This window comes from Mesoplodon mirus (assembly GCF_964341445.2).
Source record: "Mesoplodon mirus genome assembly, chromosome: 1".
NCBI classification, from domain to species: Eukaryota; Metazoa; Chordata; class Mammalia; order Artiodactyla; family Ziphiidae; genus Mesoplodon; species Mesoplodon mirus.
Window position 1 is genome coordinate 208,971,868 of NC_138976.1, and position 23,050 is coordinate 208,994,917.

Below are 23,050 nucleotides of genomic sequence, written 5' to 3' on the forward strand. Positions count from 1 at the left end.
ACACATCTTGAAAGCTGTCCAGATAATAATCAACTTTGGTTGAATATGCTGGTTGCTGTCAATTTTATATGAAATGTTGGCAATTATAAGTATACTCACCGTGCATACCACGCTTCCCAGATGCTTTTTATTCTCTGGTTCTCGTAATGACCCTGTGAAGTGGGGCTGGAAGGTTCTGAGGATGGTGAGAGAGCTATTAAAAGATTGAATAACTGAAGTTTGAATAATTAGAATAACCTACCCAAGGGGGCCAAAACTAGAACTTAAGTTCCTAATCTGGTGTTTTTTCAAGGTACAAAACTGAGAGTAACAAGAAAAGTCAACGTGGTTTCTGCATGTGTCTTTTACAAATTACTTTAGAAATAAAGATAAAAGATCATTACATAATGAAAATTTTAATATATTATATGGTTTTGTTAGGGTCTAGTACATAGTGAATACTAATAGCTTTATGTTAAATTGAACTGAGTAAAAGGATACCTTTGAGCAAATTAGGGCAAAGAAAAGAGGTACTAACAATGACCAGAGGAGCAAAAATTTTTTTTAATTTATGCATTAGGTTTACATTTACAAGGTTTAGTCAAGGAAAATTAACATATATTTTAAGCAAACTCTACTGCTTCCCATAAAATCTTTTGATCTTGAGCAAAGAATAATGAGGGTGATCTTAAAATACTGTTAAACTTTTTAGACTTACAGAGAAATTTTGGACTTACAGAAAAATTACAAAAATCATATAGAATTCACATATACACTTCTCCCAGCTTCCCCTAATGTTAATAACCACATACTTAGCCATAGTACAATTCTCAAAACCAGGCAATTAACTTTATAGTAGTGTTTTAATTCCACACATGTAATTAGTAGAAGGAACTAAAGCTAAGACAATAATTAAGTTTATTTATACCAGTAATTGTATCATAGGGTCTTATAGAAAATTAATAATCTATTGCTTTAACAGTAGAATAATAAACAGAACACTAGTTCATAAATTCTACCTATTATTTTTTCCTGTTATCAACTTCTTGGTCTTGAACCATAATATACATAATTTTTAAAAGGACTCAGGGAGTTCTTAGCTAATAGCAATACTAAGATCTGTTGTAAAGGACATGCTTATTTTGTTCCAGATTCTCCCAGTCTAGTTCAGTAGCACACAACATCCTATTCTCATGAGAAAACTGTGCAATGAGATGGCCTCTTTCTAGAGTGTAAAACTGAAACCTTCATTAAAACTGCTAGAAGACTAAACCTTGTAGATATATCTTTGGTTGTTATGTGCATTGGCGAATCAGGTTGGCTAGCATAATGATACTAAGTATAACATGACATTATATCTCTCTTATTGATGAAAGATGCTACTGAAACAGATATGTGAGTATAATTTACAAATGACAAAGAAAAACGTGGAATTACTTGATATTTTGTGGTTTAAGAACGACACTTGAATATGATCTTATGCATGAAAATGCGTAGGATGATATTTCTCTTGTTTTAATATAGTTGTTTTCAAGATGAAGACGTTCCAGGGTTGAATCACCATCTTCTTCAGAATTGCAAATTTGTTCTGGAAGAATATTCCTAAGGAAAAATAGACATGCAAGTCATAAATGATCCAAGTAATATTCTGCCTCCATAATTTAGGAGTTAAATTTTACATTTGTTTTAAAACCTCTTTTGTTTTTAAAATAAAATTGGATCCTTCTCTTATATACCAGAAAAAATTTCAAATATGTCAAAGATCCACATGTGAAAAAATGAAGCCATAGAATAGTAGAATAAAACATGGTCATACCCTGGGAGTAGGGGAAATATCTTCCTATGTGTGACTCAAAAACCAGATGCACTAAAAGAAAAGATTAATAATTTGACTACAGGTTGTTTTTTTTTAATGCAAAGTTAAAAGACAAATCACAAACTAGGAGAAAGTGTTTGCAACTTATATTACTGATAAAGGGCTAATATACAAAGACCTAAAAACCTAGGAGGAGAGAGAAATGAGAAAAAAAAAAGATACCTGGGTAACCAGTTTACAGAAGAGAAAACGAAATGGCATGTAAACATGATGCTCAATTTCATTCATGATAAGAAACGTGTAAATTTAAATGATACTGGCATACCACTCTCACTTACCAGATTTGCCCAACGCCCTCCCCAAAAAATCCAGAAGTTCATTAACATGTTCTGATGATGAGGCTCTATAGGATCAAACATCATTGAAGGAAATTCAAAACAGTACAGCCCCATGGATAGGAATTTGGCAGTATCTAGCAAAATTACATGTGTATTTTGTACCTTTCACTCAGCAATCCCACTTCTAGAGATCTGTCCCAAAGTTAGATTGGAAAAATACAAAATTACATTTGAACAGAGTTGTACATTGTGGCATTATTTATAGTATAAAAAATGGAAACAATCAAATGTCTATCAATAAGGAACTGGTTGAATAAAATGTCCATATAGTGGAATACTATTCAACTGTAAAAAGGAATGAGGAAATTCTCTACATACTGATATGGAGTGATATCCAGGATATACTGATAATTTTTAAAAGTGAAGAACAGAAAAAATATACACTCTTTCCAGAGAGAGAGAAAAAAGTAATAATCCTTTGGTGTAATAATTTGTATAATAATTGTGAGACGCAGTGGGGAATTTGAATGCGTGTATGTATGCTTATATTTTAAAAAAAAATAACACGGGATCATCAATGGGAAATTAATTTAAAAGTTTAGGGGCTTCCCTGGTGGCGCAGTCGTTAAGAATCTGCCTGCTAATGCAGGGGACATGGGTTCGAGCCCTGGTCCGGGATGATCCCACATGCCGCGGAGCAACTAAGCCCGTGCACCACAACTGCTGAACCTGTGCTCTAGAGCCTGCGTGCCACAACTACTGAAGCCCATGTGCCTAGAGCCCGTGCTCCGCAACAAGAAAAGCCACTGCAGTGAGAAGCCCGCGCACTGCAACAAAGAGTAGCCCCCGCTCACCGCAACTAGAGAAAGCCCACACGCAGCAACAAAGACCCAACACAGCCAAAAATAAATTTTAAAAAACTTAACCTATGGGAAAGGATGGAATATGGTATAAGGGACAGGCATAGAAAAATATTTTATAGAAAGTAGCAATTCCTAAAAACCAAAGCAAATTAAAGACCTATCTGAATATTAAGTTGTTGACCTATTGTTACAGAGAAAACTTCTGTATTTAAGCTATACATCCTTCATGGAACATATTCTAAGGACAAGTAGAACTACTAAAAACATAATAAACTTAATTAAATACTTTTGTTGTTAGTTGTAATAATGGTATTATCATTTTGAAACTATTGTTTATAGTAAATATAAGTTATTGTTGGGAACCTAGATTTTCAGTGTAAGATAAGCAAGTTTGAAACAGAAGGACTTCTCTGTAACATTAAATTTGACTTGGGAATATCAGTATGAACTCATTTTTTTTTTCTTCACAAAATACATGTTTCTGGCAGTCCACTGAAAGGCCTTGAAACAGTAACAACACATTTGAAAGGAAGATGCCTGGTGCCCAGATTGGGGCCTCTGAACATGATTCCCCAGTGAGAGGAGCTAGGGCTCTTTGGAAGAAGGGTGGCATCGGGCTGTAGTGGGGAATATAAAAGTGAGCCATTCAAGATCTACAGAGGCCTATCCAAGGACACAGGAACCAACTCGGAGGGCTACCATTGGCCAAAGATGGAACAGTTTAAGAACAATAATTGCAGTTGATTGAAACATTCTTAATATATAAAGCCATAAGTTCATATTGATTCTCCAGAGAAAGCCAAAAACAAATTAATAAAGCAAAAATATTTAGGCACCAACTTCTTTTTTATCCTGACAGCCACTATTAAAATTTTAATATATTTTATAGTCCTTTTCCTTCATGTTTAATGCATATGTATAATTTTTTCCAGTTTTATAAAGATTGGCATAACATTGTATTAGTTTAAAGTGTACAACATAATGATTTGATGTATGTGTATGTGGTTGAAATGATCACCACCATAAGTTTAGGTAACATCCATCACCTCACACTGTTACAAATCTGTAACCAACTTCTTACTCTGCTAGGCAGTTTAAAGGAAAGAACTGAGCCTACCTTTCAGAGTAACAAAGTTGCCCTAATTGAAAAGAAAATATTATTTACAGAGGAAGTCCAGCTATAAAATGTGGAAAGAGGGCCTCCCTGGTGGCGCAGTGGTTGAGAGTCCGCCTGCCGATGCAGGGGATACGGGTTCGTGCCCCGGTCTGGGAGGATCCCATATGCCGCGGAGCGGCTGGGCCCGTGAGCCATGGCCGCTGGGCCTGCGCATCCGGAGCCTGTGCTCCGCAACGGGAGAGGCCACAACAGTGAGAGGCCCGCATACCGCAAAAAGAAAAAAAAAAAAAAAAAAAAAAAAAAAATGTGGAAAGAATGACAAAAAATAGAAAGTCACCATTTTATTACCCCTAAGGAAATAACAGATGGAAGCAATAAGCATCTGTGAGTGAAAAAACCATTGGTTCAGTGGTGGAGGAGAAAGGTTATAATGGAGATATCAGGCCGTGACCACCTAGATCCCACCAGAATGGGACAGATATTGTATGCCTCCTGATGCAATGCAATAGGAAGCATATAAGCATGACCTAGGAATTATTTTGGCCAAAAAATTTTGACTCTGAATCTTTAAAGCCTTTCCCATCCCCGCCTCTTCCCCTATAAACTCTTGACTCTTTCTTTGTTTTATTTTTCAGGAGTTTGTGTTTGCAAATGTAGAGACAGGTAAAAGAGTAAGGGGTATAATCGCCAAGGACAGGACCACAGAGCTCTGGGATCTGCCTCCCTCGTTGGCTGCACTAACAAAGCGTTCCAGATTAATTTTTGAGACATTCACACTTTCTAGGCAGGGGTGATGACTGTCAGCAGACAGAACACACACAGAAAAATGTATCCTCAGAAGTGAGGGAGCTGAGTCTCAATAAATTTATTCGGAATTTTGTCTTCAGAAAAATCTAGATAGAAGCAATTTTAATTTTAGCATATACTTAGGTTTTGTGTTCTACAGATTACAGTGTTTGAAATTACATATGGAGGTGGGATTAGCACCATAGTCTACTGCCTTGAAGCCTCGCTTGAACGTGCCTCTAAGGTTCTATGTATTATATAATCATACTCATTTTTACATTTTTTTACTATGGAAGTTTACATACATAGAAAAGTAGAAAAAACACTATAGTGAATCCTCACATACCTATTCTCATCCAGTTTCAACAATCATTAACATTTGCCAGTCTTGTTTAATGCAACCTCTTGTCACTTTTTATCTTTAAAGTAAATTCCAGACATCATGTCATGGTTGTTTAATCCTATATTTTGTCACCCATGACAATTTAAATGGATACTTGAAAAGGCCAGAATTTACCGTATCTTGTTGTTGTTCAATCTCAGAAAATGTAGTGCTTTCATTTCTTGTACCCCAGGTGGTATAGATTTTAATTCATTATGATCCAGAAACAGCTCTCGCAGAGAATGATAAGCCCCATAGAAGGAAACTTGGTCTATGCCATCATCCACAAGTTTATTAAATGACAGGTACAGGTATTCCAGGCCTGGTTCCATGTGGCCAAACACAAAGCCAGGGATGCGCTCTATCTGGTTGCCGATGAGCACTAGGTGCAGCAGCGACTTGGGTAGATAGGAGGGGACGTGGTAGAGCTTGTTGTAGGAGAGGTCAATTGATTCTAGATTTCTAGAAAAGAGTAAACATAGTGGGGACTTCAGGGCAGTGACTGTAAGCTCACAGTTTTGACAAGCCAGTCAAGATGCTTGTCCATTTTCCTGCCAGTACTCAGTGTGCTGTAATGATTCCCAGTGCAAGTGTGGCTGTATGGTGGTCTGGCTGCAAGGCTAGTGCTCTTTACCCGGGTACCACAGAGCTGCTTGAGCTCCTCTCTAAAAGAGGAGCACCAGAGTTCAGAGAGAAAAACTCATATCCCAGGGGTAATGCTGAGACCCAAAGAGGTCCCCCAAATATCTCTAAGGTCAAACTTGTATCAGAAATGAAGTCCAGAGTCCTAACCCTAAAATCATCTCTGGTTCCAGCAAGAAAGTAGCAGTGTTGAGGGGTTTTTGCATTCTTGTTCCACATTTGATCTGATGACCTGGGATCTGGGACTTGGGGTGAGAAGGAGGCATCTAGAAAAGGTTGTTAATAAGCCAGAAGATCTGGGAAATGTGGTAAACTATCTGGCTATTTTCAGAGCCTTACCTGCGCTTCTGTCCACCCCATGAAGACTTTTCACCTGATGAAGACTCAGTTGCCCTGCCACTGCCACATTCTGCTGAACCTAATTGGCCCTCAAGGCCTCTTTTCATCTCTGTCCTGCTTCTGAAAGATGCCTGTCCCCATGGTGCCACTCAGATCCCTCATTCCCTCACCACATGACTCTAGATCTGCTCTGATGCACCTGCTGCCAGGGCCTGACCCTGCTTCCCTGTGTAGCTAATCCTCTCCTTCCTGATGAGCAAGGCCTCCACACTTTGCCCTTCCCTGAGGCTACAGCCTGGGGCCACTGATTCCTCTCCAGGAAGATGGGCTCTGCTTTTTGCTTCCGCTATTGGGTCAGGCATTCTTTAGTCTGTTTTGTAGCACCTGAAACAGAGAAATAGTTTGAAGGAATGAAGACAGTGTGGTATAGAACAGTGAATGCTGGTGCTTCCACCTAATGGTGAGGGAGAAGTGGGGAGGAGGGCAGCTTCCTTCCTCACTATGGGTAGGGGATTATCTCACTTAAACTTCATGCCTGCCTGTGAAGTCAGCAGAGAGCAGAACAGTGATCAGACCTAAGGTCACACTGCTTGGGCTTAGCACTTGCGCACTGTAGGGTGTCCCCAGCATCAGTGACCATGGCCGTCCTAACATCAGTCATATCATGAACGGTTTGAAGTCTATGCAAATAGCCAAGTTTTATGTAGGGGAGTTTCACTAAGAAAGAATGCTGTCACCTCCCTCACTTGCCCATGTTCATAACCTGTTTAATAATGGCAAAGGAAAGAAATCATCTAAGAAAGTCAGATTGTAGCATGTACTTACTCTTGATTTATCCAGGCTAAAGGAGCAATTCTATTTTCTTCAATTTTATTATGACATAGTACAATGACATTGATCTTTCTGGTATGATTAAAAGAAATTTCAGTTATTTCTTCAATTTGGTTATTTTCTAGGTATAATTCCTGTAATTAAGAGAAGAGACTTATTTTTTTCATATTAGTTGATAAATATATTCAATCTCACAGAATTAAAATCAGGTTATAGACTGTTGTCACTAGTGTTAGCTAAAGAGTCTTGCAGCACTTCAAAATGAGTTCATATTTTTAAGTTGTCAGATTTTCTAACTAGTAAAATAATATGTACTATCTGTCATGGTTATGGAATTAAATGAATTTTATTTAATTATTTTTTAACCATAAAATGATATATGATATAGCATACCATAATAATTGTATAAAGCTTTCTAATTTACAAAACTTATTCACATAAATTATTTCATTTGGGCTTCAAGATCCTAGAAAGTAGGAAATAAGTAGAAATTATCACCATTTAGCAGTAGAGAAACTCAGGCCTGGAGAGATGGCAGGATGTTTGCAAGGTTACACAGCTAATACATGAGGGAAACTCATGCTGGCTGGCCCCAGTTTAGGTCAGCCTGCTTCCGACCTGTCCATGCTGTCTGTAATTTTTTTAGGCTCACATTTTTTAGATTTGTTTGTATTATAATTACTTTAATTAACAGTTAATTAAGAGCCTTCATTTAACATCAGGGTGACGTTTGCTAGAACTATTAGTAAGTTTTCAACAGCTAAGCTGCCTTCAAGTTAAATTCATTTGGCATTACAAGGAATTTTTCACTCAGGGATCTTGGTGGAATTCAGAAGTACAATTAGTATATATATTCAGAGTAACTTTCTATTCCTGTTGTAGTAATTTCCCCCTCTTTGTCATTTAATTTTTGTATTGTTGGAAGTGAGTAAAGTGATTTTTAGCTTTTTGCTTTTACCTTCATACATATTTAGGGGTGAACTAGATCAGTGATTCCTAAACTTGATTGTATGTTAGAATCACTCGTGAGCTTTTTAAAGTATAAATTCCAACCTAAATCAGAGCACACTCATTTATACGTTGAAACTGCAGCTGTGAAGCAGTGCTTTGGAAGGATTCACAGCATATGTACTTGCATGGACAGCACCTCCCAAGAAGCTAGCGAGAGGGTCTTTGGAAAGAGAAACCAAGGATGAGAGGGTCAGACGTGGAATAGAGACACATTGCTCTTTTGTACTTTTCAAGTGTTGTGTGTGTGTTTTACTGTGTGCATGCATTATCTATTTAAAATTTTAATTTTTAAAAAATTATAAATTGTTGACCCCATTCTCCAAAGAACCTGATTTAGCATGTCTGGGATAGGTCCAGGAATCTGTATTTCTTTAGAATCCAAGTGATTCTGAGGTAAAGCCAGGTTATAGAACCTCAGTCTTTACAATTTTGGTAAATTCTAAAGGTCTGTCTTAATGCGGAAGTAGGAAGAGGAAGCATGGTGGCTGCGGTAGCAGCAGTATCATATCTGGATTAATGGCCCTCTCTTGGCTCACTGTGTCCACAGCAGTGGGAAGCTTCATCCTGCTGTCTGATTGTGTATGTGGCAGAAACAGAGCTCAGAGGAGGTGGCCTAGGAGTCAGCTGGATCTGCCAGGCCTCTTCTTAATGCAGGAAGTTGGGGCGTACACTCAGCAGGGAAGGCCCCCAGAGTCCCCCCTTAGTTAAGTGTGTTCCTTGTTGTAGCAAGAGAGACCACACACTTGGGCAGCAGGGAGTGTCTCCAGAGGGGATGGAGACAGGACAGTGCTTGGGCCCTTGGTAGGACCTAGTTAGAACTAGTAAGCTGTGGGAAGAGGGAGGGGGGGTGCTGCTGGCACAGTCAGCAGCCTTCTCTGCAAATCTTGTCCATCTTCACAGGGTCACTGCTAGTCCATGTGGGACTCTGGGTAGAACAGACTGGGATGAATGTCACAGTTCCAGTTTGAGACAGTTTTGTAAGTCAAGGTACTTTTTGCAACTTGTAGTTTCTGTTGAATGCTCAGTTCATCTTCCCTGTTCTCTCTCCAAGAGCCGTCGGCAGAACCAATTTTCACTTTATCAAGATTTTCTACTAGTAGTTATAATTTTGATTCATAATTTTGTATTGTTTGAAAACAGTGCTCAAATTATAGTAAATTCTGTATATAGCACCAAAACTATTGAGTTTAATATGCATCACAATAACCTTTTAAAATATATTGCCATAGTGTACTGTATTTAAAATATAAAATATTGTAAGTAAGATATTGGTACCTCAATAGAAGCAGGAAGACCCTGTGGTATAATTCTAAATTTATTTCTTCCCAGACGCAGGTAGGATAGACTCTTCAAAGGTTTGAAAGCTAAAGAATTGACATTGGTTTCACTGAGACTGTTTCCTTCCAATTCTAAGGTGACCAATTGATTTAAGTCTATAAAAAAATAAAATTATTGGGACATTAGTATAACTAAAAAACATGTAATTTCTATAGGCTTTCAAAATGTCATGTGAAATGTTCAGTTCATTTGGAGGACTGATGTTGTAGCTTCTTTATTTGTATCCCCCTGCCCACTTAGAGCCTTTTCCCTAGTACTCTGCAAATCCCAAATGCTCAGATCAGCCAGGACCCAATGCTGAATGCATGGTCCAGGAGAGGCAGACCTGTAGAGAAATCACTGTTGTGCTGTATGATGAAAGTTTGTAACCCTCATACAAAAACCAAAACACCACACACACACAAAAAAGAAAAAAATTATAAGCAAATATCACTGAAGAATGTATATGCAAAAAACCTCAACAAGGGCTTCCCTGGTGGCGCAGTGGTTGAGAGTCTGCCTGCCGATGGAGGGGACACGGGTTCGTGCCCCGGTCCGGGAGGGTCCCACATGCCATGGAGCAGCTGGGCCTGTGAGCCATGGCCGCTGGGCCTGCGCGTCTGGAGCCTGTGCTCTGCAACGGGAGAGGTCACAACAGTGAGAGGCCCGTGTGCCGCAAAAAAAAAAAAAAAAAAAAAAAAAAAACTCAACAAAATATTGGCAAACAAAATCAAAAGATCAAGTGGGATTTATCCCAGGGATGCAAGGATGGTTTAATATCCACAAAAAAAATCAATGTGATACACCACATTAGCAAATTGAAGAATAAAAGTCAAATGATCTTTTATTAGAGATGCAGAAAAAGCTTTTGACAAAATTTAACATCCATTTGTGATAAAAACTCTCAACAAAGTGGGTATAGAGGGAACATACTTCAACATATAAGACAAACCTACAGCCAGCATCATACTGAATGGTGAAAAGCTGAAAGCATTTCCTCTAAGATCAGGAATAAAACAGGGATGCCCAAACTCACCACTTTTATTCAACATAGTGTTGGAAGTTCTAGCCACAGCAATCAGACAAGGAAAAGAAGTGAAAAGAATCCAAGTTGAAAAGGAAGAAGTAAAATTGCCACTGCAGGCAACATGATACTATATACAGAAAATCCTAGAGACTGCCACCAAAAAACTATTAGAACTGGTACATGAATTCAGTAAAGTTTCAGGATACAAAATTAATATACAGAAATCTGTTGAGTTTCTATACACTAACAACAGACTATCAGAGAAATTAAGAAAACAATCCCATTTCCAACTGCATCAAAAAGAATAAAAACCTAGGAATAAATCTAAGCAAGAAGATAAAAGACCTGTACTCAGAAAACCAAGAGACATTCATGAAAAAAAACTGATTGAAGGCAACACAAACAAATGGAAAGATATACCTTGTACATGGACTGGAAGAATTAATACCGTTAAAATGACCATACTCCCTAAGGCAGTCTACAGATTCAGTTCAATCCCTATCAAAATACACTTTTTCACAGAACTAGAACAAATAATTTTAAAATTTGTATGGAAACGCAGAAGACCCCAAATAGCCAAAACAATCTTGAGAAAGAAGAACAAAGCTGGAGCTATCACACTCCCTGGTTTCAAGCTATAGTACAAAGCTACAGTAATTGAAACAGTGTGGTACTGGCACAAAAACAGACCCATAGATCAATGAGACAGAATAGAGAGCCCAGAAATAAACCCATGCATTTATTGTCAATTAATCTATGACAAAGGAAGTCAAGAATGTACAGTATGGAAAGGAAAGTTTGTGTAAGGAACAGAAGCCAGAGGAGGGAGTTGGGGGGCCAGGGCGCCCCACAGAGGAAGCAATGGCCAAGCAGGGACTTGGAACGCAGGCAGATGAGAAGTAGAAGGTTGTAGAGGGTCATTCGAAGTATTTGCAAAGACAGACAGGTATGAAATGGCAGCATAATCAAGGATGTATGAGGAATGTAATGCAATGGGTGGTTCCTTTTTCCAGGACACTGAAGGAGCACTCTCTGCCTGGCAAACCCTCAGTCTCTGAACAAGGGAATTATAGCAGTGAATTCCCATCACAAGTGTTCACTTCTGGCAGACAGTGCAGCCAGATGGACGTTTTGAAAGGAGAATGATAAAAAATTCTCCGCACATTCAGATTGAGCTACCAAGAAAGGCCTTTATACAAACAAGATTTTTCTAAATTGTTTCTACTGGTCTCAAATCAACTGGAAACTTAAAGGAGAATGGAAAGCTCAGCAGTGAAGATACCCAGAGGTATCTGAGTCCAACATTCAGGGTGTAACTTCAGAGTTTGTTCAGTGGCCAAAATTTTCAGAATAGGGGATGTTTTCATATTCAACTCAAGTCATGGGTACTGCACTGAAATGCTCTGCGCAACTCAGATCCTACTCTTAGGCATATCAGAGAAGTAAGACATAGTCTAAGGATAAACAAAAGGCACTACCATCAGGAGTACAGATCATAGATTCTAGAACATGACAAGGAGGAGGTGGCAGTGTAGACTTGAGTGGTACGGAAGTGTGAGTGGGGCTAGATTCTCAAGACAGAAAGATGTAGGTAGACATGGGAGGGTGAGGCAGCCAGGTGAACTCATGGAAGCATGAACCCACATGGGTGTGCTCAGGAGTAGGAAAGAGACCATCCCTGGAGTGGGCCATATGCAAGAGGGGATGAAGGTTGTTGCGAGGGCAGAGGTGGGCTGTGCAGGGCCTTTGTGCACCAGAAAATAAGGTCTGACTTTCCTTCTCTAGGCAACAAGCAGCCTCTGGATAGGGAACAGCATGACAAAATATTAATCTGCTGGTGTTTAACATCAGCTGAAAGACAGAGAGGAATTGTGGAGGCCAACTAGTAAATTATGATAAGTGATTCTATTTCCTCATATAACCAAAACTCTTTAATTTCCGCAACTAAAGATACTGAGAATCCAGCATAATTATCTAGTACATAGTTGAGGTTTTGGAATGTAATACAAGTTTTTCAGAGGAAAATAGATAATAGAAGTAGACTGGTGGTCATTACATGACCTCACAAGAAAGAGAAACAAAACACAACAGTGTAAATTAATATTATACTTTACTTTACGGTTATTCTCTGGCTTATGTGTATATTGTATATACATAGATAGTATGTACGTTCCTATATGTAACAGGCAACAGGATGGAGGTAGAGAAGGTTCTTGTAGGTTAGACTGTGGCAGAAAGAGGATTTATTAGCAGGAAGTTGGCAGGAAGTCTTTCCCATTGTGAGCAGGGAGCTACATAACAGGTTATAGACATGGATAGACTTGTGTGAGAACTTGATCTCATAGATATTCTGACTGGATAGCCACACCACCATCATTGCTAGAAAGGACACCATGATCATGGGTTTTGTTTTGTTTTTAACATTAATGAAGACAGGAACATTTTTTAGGATGTCCAGTTTTCTCCTGCTATCCCTCCCTTCTATTTTTTCACCTTCCCTTCAATTTTAAGACCTTCCTTTTCTCTATAGTGGGTATGCACATCTCTCAGTGGATTCTGGATGAACTCCCAGCACCTCGGCATAGCACGTGCAGAGCTGTCTGTTGTGTGGTTCCTTCCTACCTTTTCACATCATCTTTTGTTCTTCATTCCCCATCACACACTGCATCCAAGATCCATGAAACTGGATTTCCCTTAGCATCCAAATTGTTTTGTTTCTTCACACCTTTGTACATACTGCTTCTTTCCCTGGAGTGCCCTGCTTCCCTGCTTCTCTGGAACTATATATCTAAAACCTGAAAGGTCATGAGGGAGCTAACAGAAGTGCTACAGGCCACTGATGGTCAAGCCAGGGGCTTCCACCCAGAAAAGCAGTGTCACAGCACTGGCAGTGGCCTGTGCTTGGGCTTGCCTTGCTCACTGCCAGCCAACCTGACCATCCACAGCAGTGGGACTCACAGGAGCTGAGGAGCCCCAGTGGCTACAGCAGTCAAGAGAAAACCCAGTACCTGAGGGGCCAGCATTAGAGCCGAACTAAGAACTCAGTACCCGAGGGACCAGCACTGGAACGGGACTAAAGACACAGGCCTTTGGGCCACACACTACAGGGGCCTCTCTGGACAAGGTGACAGTGCAGAGGCTCCTCACTGGCCGCCTGCACAGGGCCAAGGCCTGTGAGGTGCTCAGACTGTAGAGATGGGAGGTGGATCAAGGAAGAGGCCAGTTCACCCTGGAACACAGTCAACCCTCTGAGAATATGGAAATTTTTTCATGAGGGAGAAGTGTGTGTGGAGAAGCAGTTGTAGGAATGTGTGAGAGCACCTTCCAAATAAGGACTTAAAACGTCATTTTGATAACACTGCTAGAAATACCATCTCACATGTAGATCACATATAACCCATTAGTGCACTTGTCCTAAATTAAGTGTTCCTTTGATCTGTTTCACCTAGCAGTTAGAAATTGAACTTTCTACTGTCTTTTCCATATGACAAAAGACCTTCAAATTTTGTTTGTTAAGTACCCTGAAATCCATCTGGAAATAGAGTATTTCCATAACTCTGTAATCCTCAGATATGGCAGTTCTCATTATTGTTTTTTCCCCATCACCAGAAGTGTTTTGTCCTTATGAAGTTTCTTGAGGAATGAAAGGAAATAATGGAATTGTTTTGTTCCTTTAAAGGCTTGGTTATCAACATTAACCTAATAAATGTATTTCAAATCAAATAAAAAATGTTACGCACTATACTTCAAGAGCTACACTAGACTGTTAGGAAGATAAAAAGAAAAATTAGGCAGTTTTTGTCTTAAAGAAGCATATAAAGACATAGCTAGAATTCACAAAAAGGTAAATGTAATACTGCCTCTTTCATACAGAGTTCATAATACGACAACTTTAGTTATCCAGCTAGTCCAGAAACAGTCTTAAGAGTAAATTCCAGCTGTATCAAATGTACAGAATGTGGGGCACCTTCACTAAAGCCCATCCATGGGAAAGCCAGGCTGTCGTGGCAACCACACACCCATGGACATCATTTGTCTTGCCCTGTGGGGTGCAAGTGTCTCATGGACAAGTGCCAGAGCAACCCTCTAGGGAACAAGACTGTCAAAGCCAAAGTGACTGCCATATAGAGTGCATGTGCTAATAAAGTTTATGTACTTTGTTTGTAGGATTACCCCTCAGCCTCACATAGTTGCTCATTTACTTATATTTTATGCATAATTCTCATTTGCCAAAACATGTCAAGTTAAAAACAGCAAAATGGCCAGAGGCAGTGGGAGTTGTGTATGGGGTGTATTGAGCATCTAAGGAGACCCGTTCAACAAGCCATGATACTGTGTTATCACCACTGATACCAAATACATCGGTACAAACACAGCACCAGAACACCTGGCTGTGTGGGGAATGTTAGTGTAACTCTTAGGATATTATGGATTTGTAATTTAGTTACTGTATTGTAAATGATGAAAACCTGAAATCAGTGAAAGTTTATTTATAAAATGCATTTTTAAGACAACAGGCAGTTTAAAATACATTTTTTAAAGTTTCACCGGTCAATAGTTAAAATAAATTTTATCAACTTAAAATGGTAACATGACCTAAAAAAATTTTACTAGCTATTCATTTAGCGATATTGCAAATAAATTTCCACACAACTACAGAAGAAAGGTTATACGGACACATATCATAAAGTCAAATGTTAAATACCTGATAAACTTTCTTCATCAATAACCTGAAGATTGTTCTCATTGATTTTAAGTTCTTCTAATGTAGATGGTAGTTCTGAAGGAATCGCTACCAAATTGTTTCCATCCATATTCAGACGCATTAAATTCTCTAGAAGCTTAAAAGGCAAATCTCAAAATTACTTTTTTATCTTGTCACAGATGTACAGTCATATATGTCATTTAATGGTCAGTTTGCGGTAGTTACTAAAGTTTCACAAACCTTCAGTTGCTCAGGCTTAGACAAGAATCCCCATATTCTCCCTGCCAGGTAGATGTTGGTCCTGTTAATAGCATTTATTCCCCCGTATTTTCAGCAAACTACATTTCGTGATTTTGCATCACACTCACCCATATTTTTATGGTGACTTCAGAAAGCAAGAGAAAGTTCCTATCACCGCTGGACCAGTCATATTTTCCTAGATCTTAGGTTTTCAACTTCTCAGCAATAGACACAAAGTTAATTAAAACATGCAATAATCTGAATCTGTCATAGATGCTAACAAAACAGCAATTTGAACCCTTTCAATGTGTTTGTGAACTCAGTTTTCCATCTATACTAGGTAGAGACAGAGTCATAAAACAGCACTAATGATTGTGGAAATTCTTCAAAATTAAATGCTACAAATGTAACAAACTGTTTCTATACGGTACCCAAACAGTTTTGACTGTCTGGAGATTGCATATCCACATTTGTAGTTACATGTTTGTTGGCCAAACTAACCTACACTACCAAAGTTACAGAATGATTTACATCAGTGGTGCTCAGAGTCAATTTCAGCAGTTTGGAAATGGGACAGAGAATCTCAAAACAAGAAAAAGGCAATTTCCTACAGTGTCCTGTTTTTTGATCAAATACAGGAAATGCACAAGTCCCAACTGTTGTTCTATCAGGACGGCTAGCATGAGGCAGGACTCCAGGTCTTTCACATGAACGTGGACACCAAGTGTCTGGAGCTCTCTCGTCTGCAGTCCAGAATCTATATGAGAACCAGGAACTGAGCTTGTAAGAGGCCAGTGATTTGTCCAAAGAGTGGACAGAAGACCATCCAAGGGGATAAAGTTTGACCTCCCGGCATGTAACTTGTTTTACTTGGGCTTCTTTAAGCACACACATTTATGAGTATTTGTTTACACACATAAACCCCTCCTTTCTTCTGCCTTTGTTTTTCTGAAAGTCCTTGATACTCTGTTTTCTCCCTTTTAGAAAAAAATTTTAATTAAATCTGATTCTTTCAAAGGTTTACTCTATGCTTTTCTCTTTCCCTAGCGTATCCCCATGTTAATTTTCATCTGAGCCCATTTGTTTTTCTAGAACCCCCTCCTGCTGAAGTATCCTTTATCAGATTTTGCAGATAGCACGAAATAAGGAAACTCTGTATTGCTGGCCTGAAAATGTTAATAGTTTCCAGATAAGCTCTCCTTTTTTCCCAGAAATACCTCATGTACTAAGAGACCATATTTCAACATGTTTTCTGCTACTTAGGGAGAAACTCCTTAATAAATTCAAAACATTAGTTTTGTCATTCATGCTGTTGTGGGTGCTTTAAGGACAAAGCATAGGAAAAACAGCTAGAAACCTATAAAACAATATACTATATTCAAGATAAAACTTGAATACAGTTTAGGGACATCAGAAACTTTCTTCAGAGAAAACTCCAGTAAAACATTTTACTTTTCCTTCCTTCTCCATCTCCACCCACTGACAGTACAAGTCATGAGAAAGCCATCCACGTGGACTGTTAGAAGTCAGAACATGTTATTTACCTTGAATGCTTTTGGACCTATGCCTGAAGAGGTGATATTATTTTTGCTCAGATCAAGCCTTTCCAAATTCGGTAATCCATTAAATGCTTCATCCGGAATGGAGGTGATAGAATTGCCTAGGACACGTAGCAATTGTGTTTTAGGCCTATGTGCCTATAAATACATGTATACATGCACATGCATAGATAGCAAGAGAGAGCTTTATCTGGAGGAAAAGCAATACTTATAGCAAGGACAGTATGTATTATATAAGAAAATGAGTGTTCAGAAAAAAAACAAGCCTGGGACTAGACTATTTCATATGGTCAAAATTCTCACTCTAAGGGCTTGTCATGCTCTAGTACATCATGTTTTAGATGAAGCTGCTTTAAAACAGCCAGAATGTGGTTTGGTAGACAATTCTGTTAACATTATGCATTTTACAACAAAGATGTGTTTATGGAAGGTGCTATAGAAACTGATTTTTATAGACCAGAAATATACTGTTTTTTACAATGAAATCTTGGGTATGTGACTTGCCTTCTTTGAGCATCAGTTTCCTGTAAGTAAGAAGCTTGGGGAGTTAATGTCTCAAATTGCCTCCAGATCTTATATTGTAATTCTGTGACTTCAATCTATAGAAGTTCCTGCATGCTTTAATTTATGGGGTTTTGGTTTGACATTTAATTAAGTACAGTAGTCAATGATTTTTAAAGCCAGAAAATGAGCTTATCAGAAATAGTGAGTACTATAAAAATCATGTGGTGACCTTCTTATAAAAGCAAGATACTGTGACTCAGCACAGGTCATTCATCTTTAATGGCAGAGCACACCTGGCATGCAGGCTACAGAGGAGGGGGCATTGCTGGAGCAGGACACTCTGGGCATGAGAAGAATTCCTTAGGACGTCATGTGAACATGGTATCAGGAAGGCCATAACACCAGAAATGTCCTATTGCAGATTGGCTATACTGATTAAAGGGGTCATGCTGTGACTATTGAGTATTTATTTATACGATCATTATTATTTCTATGGTAGTTATTTCTGTTACTTCCCCCAAGACACATCTGAAACCCCACTCAGATTCTCTCACCCCTGCATCTTCAGAGCTATCCCCAGCATGGGCCTTATTGCCAAGACTCATTCACTGTCCCAGTCTCCCCACCAGCCAGCCTCACACACGTATCTGTCCTGCCAATCCTCCACTCAGAGCTCTTCCTGGCCCTATAAGAACATGGGCAAAAAGTCTGGACCACTCCATGCCTACCATAATGTCTAAAACAAGGGGGAAAACAACAGGAACTCTCTGATATTGCTGGAAGGAGTGTCACAGCCATTTTAAGGAACTGTTTGGTAGTTTCTTATAAAGTTAAACATGCTTTGACTGTAGCACTCAGTAATCCCACTCCTGGGTATATACCCTAGGAAAAAGAAAACTTAGGTCGGCACAGACATCCATATGTGGATGTTTATAGCAACTGTATGCATAATTGCCCCAAACTGGAAATAATCCAGATGTTCTTCACCTGAGAGCTGTGGTCTATCCAAACAACAAAACGCCTCTCAGAAGTAAGGAGGAGCCAGCTACTGATAAATGCCACAACCTGCATAACCCTCAGAAGCATTATGATAAATGAACGAAGTCCAGCTGAAAAGGCTACATGCTGTATGATTCCATTTCTATGACATCCTAGAAAAGATACTCTAGAGACAGAAAACATCAGGGCTGGTGAAAGGAGGGACATGAGAGAATTTGGTGAGGTGATGGAAATGTTATATCTTGATTGTGGTATTGACTGTAAGCATTTGTCAAAACTCAAAGCATAACAGGGACTTCCCTGGCGGTCCAGTGGTTAAGACTTCACCTTCCAATGCAGGGGGTGCAGGTTTGACCCCTGGTTGGGGAGCTAAGATCCCACATGCCTTGTGGCCAAAAAAACAAAACATAAAACAGAAGCAATATTGTAACGAATTCAATAAAGACTTAAAAAATGGTCCACATCAAAAAAAAATCTTAAAAAAAACCTCAAAGAAAAACATGCTAATAATGTTTTACTATATATAAATTATACCTTCTAAAGCTGGCTTTAGAAAAAAGTCAATGGAAAATCATGGTTTGATTTGGAGGAATTTACTTTATACCTGACGGTGCTATTCTGCAGTAAACACCTATAAAACCTGCAAAGTTTTTATGTTTGAAGATTGTGAAATTAATCTGTTTGGGGTCAACTTATATTATAAAATTAAAATATAACATTCATAGGACAATGGGAGTTAACCACAAGATCAATTTAACGTCAACATCTCTTACCTATGAGCTCCAGACTTGTTATCTCTGGTGCTGTTAGCGGTGGTATTTGTGTGAGGTCGGCGCTGATACAGGAGATGGTTTTGTATGACAGAGAGCACCTGCTTGGCAGAGGTGGTATGCCTCTGGGGGTAGCTGGGATTGGGCGTTGAGAGGGCATCCTGAACATATCTCCTCTGACGGTGTCATTGTCATCCTCGTCCTCGTCCTCATCCTCATCCTCATCCTCATCCTCATTCTCCCTTGCTGGGTTTCTGTGTTGATGGGCCTGCCTCCCCTCCTCTCCAGGTCTCTGCTCTCCCCCTTCTCTGCTCTGTCCCTCATTGCAAGGTCTCCCCCAGTCTCCAGGTCTAGGGATCTTTTCCTTTTGCTCCCTATCTTCATCTTGTTTAATTTCTTCTTCATCCTCCTCAAATTGAAGTTCCTCTTTTCTCAGTGCTTGATGCATTTCCACCCAAGGAGACGGCTGTTGCTTATGAAGTAAACTGGTAGGTTCTCTTTGTTCTGAAGAATCACCAGAAAATTCAGTTCTGTCATTTAATGCTATACTACTGAGTAGCAAATAGGAGGCTACTGACCACATAAGGAGAAGACAGCAGGGGCAAGGTGTGGTATTAATGAAAGGAAAAATCATAGTGAAAATTAGGTTAGTAAATAATATTCCCTCTAGGTATATGAGTGCAGTTTAAATGTGAAATGCATCTTGAAATTTTTGTTTGAAGTTTTAATAGAAATAAATAGACTTTATTTCTGTTTTGTAAGACTTTATAGGCAATTCTTGTTTTTCCTTATGAGCCTTAATCTTATTTTTACTAAAGAATCATCATGCTATCTGGTGACTAAAGAGGGAATAATATTACCGTATGTTGCTTACCATAAGCAGTCCTATTGTGAGACTCTAATATAATCAGATGTGATAACTTTATAGTAGATACTGTTCAGTTAATTGGGCTTATTGATAATGTAAGAATTTGTACACTGTCAGACATAAAAAAGAGAAAGAGATGTACATTTTACTTGTTTATGGTAGTGAAATTGGCTTTTATTTATAGATTTATTATATCTATCTGATTTTCTTTCAGCTCCATGGGCCTAAAAGCATCCTCTGAAATTTAGAGTTATAGAAAATTCTCTTTTGCTTTCCTCCCAGACTCTGTACTTAAATTATTTTTACTTCTCGAGACCTATAGAAGACGTCCTGGACTTAAATGATGTTTCTTTAACCTAGACATATGCACAAGAGTACTTTTTATTATTCCATGATGATGATAGCATAATATATAATAGTAGAAAGTTTATCTACATTTGTATTTAGCTGTTATTATCTTTGGCAGAAAGTGGGGAAGACTTGACAAAGACCAGACTTTAGACTCACCCTCTGAATGAAGAGTTTTAGGGAAAAGTGAGCTCAGTACATAGATTTTCTTTCATCAAAATATAAAAATTTACTTAATCATTTCCATGATTTTATTTAATGCCATACATAAATCACCCCAAAGAAGGAACTCAAAATATAATTGTGAAGGGCCTCCCTGGTGGCACAGTGGTTGAGAGTCCGCCTGCCGATGCAGGGGATACGGGTTCGTGCCCCGGTCTGGGAGGATCCCATATGCCGCGGAGCGGCTGGTCCCGTGAGCCATGGCCGCTGGGCCTGCGCATCCGGAGCCTGTGCTCCGCAACGGGAGAGGCCACAACAGTGAGAGGCCCGCATACCACAAAAAAAAAAAAATATATATATATATATATAATTGTGAAGTAATTACTTGAGATTTCAATTCGGTATGTATTATAAAGTCTGTGAGTTATTTTTTTCACATCCCTGACAGAACATGCAAAAGGGGAGTAGGAAAAAATTAGCAAAATGAAACTAAAACTATCATATTGAAACATTTAAAATCTTTTCTGTATATCCAAGTTTATTTTTCCAAAATAACCACAGCATTTCAAGAATAATAGTTCAAGTCCTTTGAAAAATGTCTGAGAATTTCTGGATCTTGCCTTTATAAATCTTGTGTTTCATATCCCAAGGAGTCAGTTTCATTAAACACTTTTCTTTTCTAACATTTTTTAAAGTCATAATAGCTTAGTAAAATAATTAGTAGTATACACCAAAATACAGTTCCTAAATGTTCTGAAGTTCTTCCTGGTAGGAGACTTCTGTAGGTAACCACCCTGTGATCATCCTGTGTGCATGGAAACAATCTACCTTGATCATAGGCAACAGAAAGTATCTGTATCCCTTCCCATCGAATTATTTAACACACATTTATTTATTTCATAAGCTATTGGCCAGGCTTTTCTTGCAGGAGTCCTGAGGCTTCCTCCCTAGAGTCCTCTACTGCATCAGCCTCATAGATAAGGCACAGTGAGCAGCCAACAAAACCTCATAGTGTGATCTTTCTGTGCACAGCAGTGCCACAACAGAAAGCCACTGCTCCAGGGCCATTGCCCTTTATTTCCCTAGGATTACCTGAGCACTAATGACTGCACATAGACTGGGAAAACTGGGCTTTATTCTCTCTAGATGCAAGCCACTCCTCCCTTTGTTCACCATGAGTTCTTCATCTTCATTTGGGTGGATAACTGTAAACACACTGAATTGAATTAAGTGAGATAATGCATGTAAGGAACTAAGCAGAGCTCTTCACACATACTAAGAACATGGGAGCTGTTTGCTATGTAAATTCTATCACTACATCTGTAATGCTGCAAGTCAAATGTGGAATGTGATCTGGTCTGAGTTTACTCATTCTAATAGAGCTAGAACTCTAAAGCCAAGATGTTTTATTTTTCTCTCCCGTATCATGCAATTTCCCAAATAATTTCCATGTTTATCATCATTGTGCCAATATTTTAAGTACCCTGATGACTAGTTTATCATAATTTAAAATTTAAGGTAGTGATAAAATAAAAACAAATGGAAGTTAAAGACTAAATCACATGTGATATTTTGTTTGGGCTAAATATTTGTACCAGTATCAGAGCAGACGGGGCAGCATTCTCCTTCAGGTGTAACTGTTTGGGGGCACATCTGAGGGTGGCACTTGGTCTCATCACAAAGGACTCTTCCATTCGAGCAGAGGCAGGTAGTGCAGGGCTCAGGAGACCAAACAGCTTTGTTATACATGGTCATCCCATTTGCCAAACAGTGTCCTTTCTTTCCTAGAAGAGAACAGTAACATTTAAATTCCTTGTATGGTTACTAGCACTTGTGAATGGAAGTGAGCCCAATGTGATAGAGCCACACGAGAATAATATTCTATGTTCTTTCATGCAGAGGATAGAAGTATCTTACACATATAACCCTCTGAAATGCTTTTCACCTGCTGTATTCTCAACCCCTCTTACTTAGGCTCTGAGAGTGACCTCTTCATGGTAACTTGAGCCTGAATCGTACTTCCATCCTGCATCTGTCAGGATGGCTAAGTTATACAACAGCAGCAAACAACCCCCAAATCTCAGTTATTTCTTGTTCCTGCTATGTGTCCAATGTAGATATTGTTTGTCAGGATAAAATAGGCTTCATCTCCAAGCAGGCTGCCCTGATGGCCACAGCAGTGGGAATGTGAGGTTGCAAATAACACACAAGCTCTAAACGTGTCTAATTACATTGACCAAGGCAAATTATATGGCTACATCTAACTTCAGAAGAGAAAAAACAGTATAGTTCCATCACGTGCCAGAGAGCAGAGAGCTGGAACAGCACTAATGATGAATGAGCCCACATTGTACCCTTCTTGATGTGCAGATGGAGAGGTGAAATCAGATTGTATGCTTGTGGTGCTTTTTACATTGAATTCTCGATGAGACATTGCAACAATCTCT

The 23,050-nt window shown here is 39.0% G+C and overlaps 2 protein-coding genes across 7 annotated transcripts in view; one reads left to right on the top strand and one right to left on the bottom strand.

Annotated features, from left to right (window-relative positions):
- CENPP (centromere protein P) overlaps nucleotides 1–23,050 on the top strand; it is a 232,136-nt gene that overhangs the window by 139,096 nt on the left and 69,990 nt on the right. The gene's annotated exons all lie outside the window — the stretch shown is intronic.
- Nucleotides 522–23,050, bottom strand: part of ECM2 (extracellular matrix protein 2) — a gene marked incomplete at its 5' end in the record, with an annotated part of 56,378 nt that continues 33,849 nt past the window's right edge. For 3 of the 5 annotated variants that reach the window (XM_082634908.1, XM_082634905.1, XM_082634907.1), the window contains 8 exons: nucleotides 522–1,581; nucleotides 5,417–5,743; nucleotides 7,088–7,227; nucleotides 9,380–9,537; nucleotides 15,154–15,289; nucleotides 16,938–17,053; nucleotides 19,229–19,798; nucleotides 22,199–22,387. In XM_082634908.1, coding sequence (XP_082491034.1) covers nucleotides 1,413–1,581; nucleotides 5,417–5,743; nucleotides 7,088–7,227; nucleotides 9,380–9,537; nucleotides 15,154–15,289; nucleotides 16,938–17,053; nucleotides 19,229–19,798; nucleotides 22,199–22,387 — 1,805 coding nt within the window. In that variant the 3' untranslated portion in view covers nucleotides 522–1,412. The remainder of the gene's footprint in view (nucleotides 1,582–5,416; nucleotides 5,744–7,087; nucleotides 7,228–9,379; nucleotides 9,538–15,153; nucleotides 15,290–16,937; nucleotides 17,054–19,228; nucleotides 19,799–22,198; nucleotides 22,388–23,050) is intronic. The other 2 variants (XM_082634906.1, XM_082634909.1) reach the window with 2 other exon arrangements.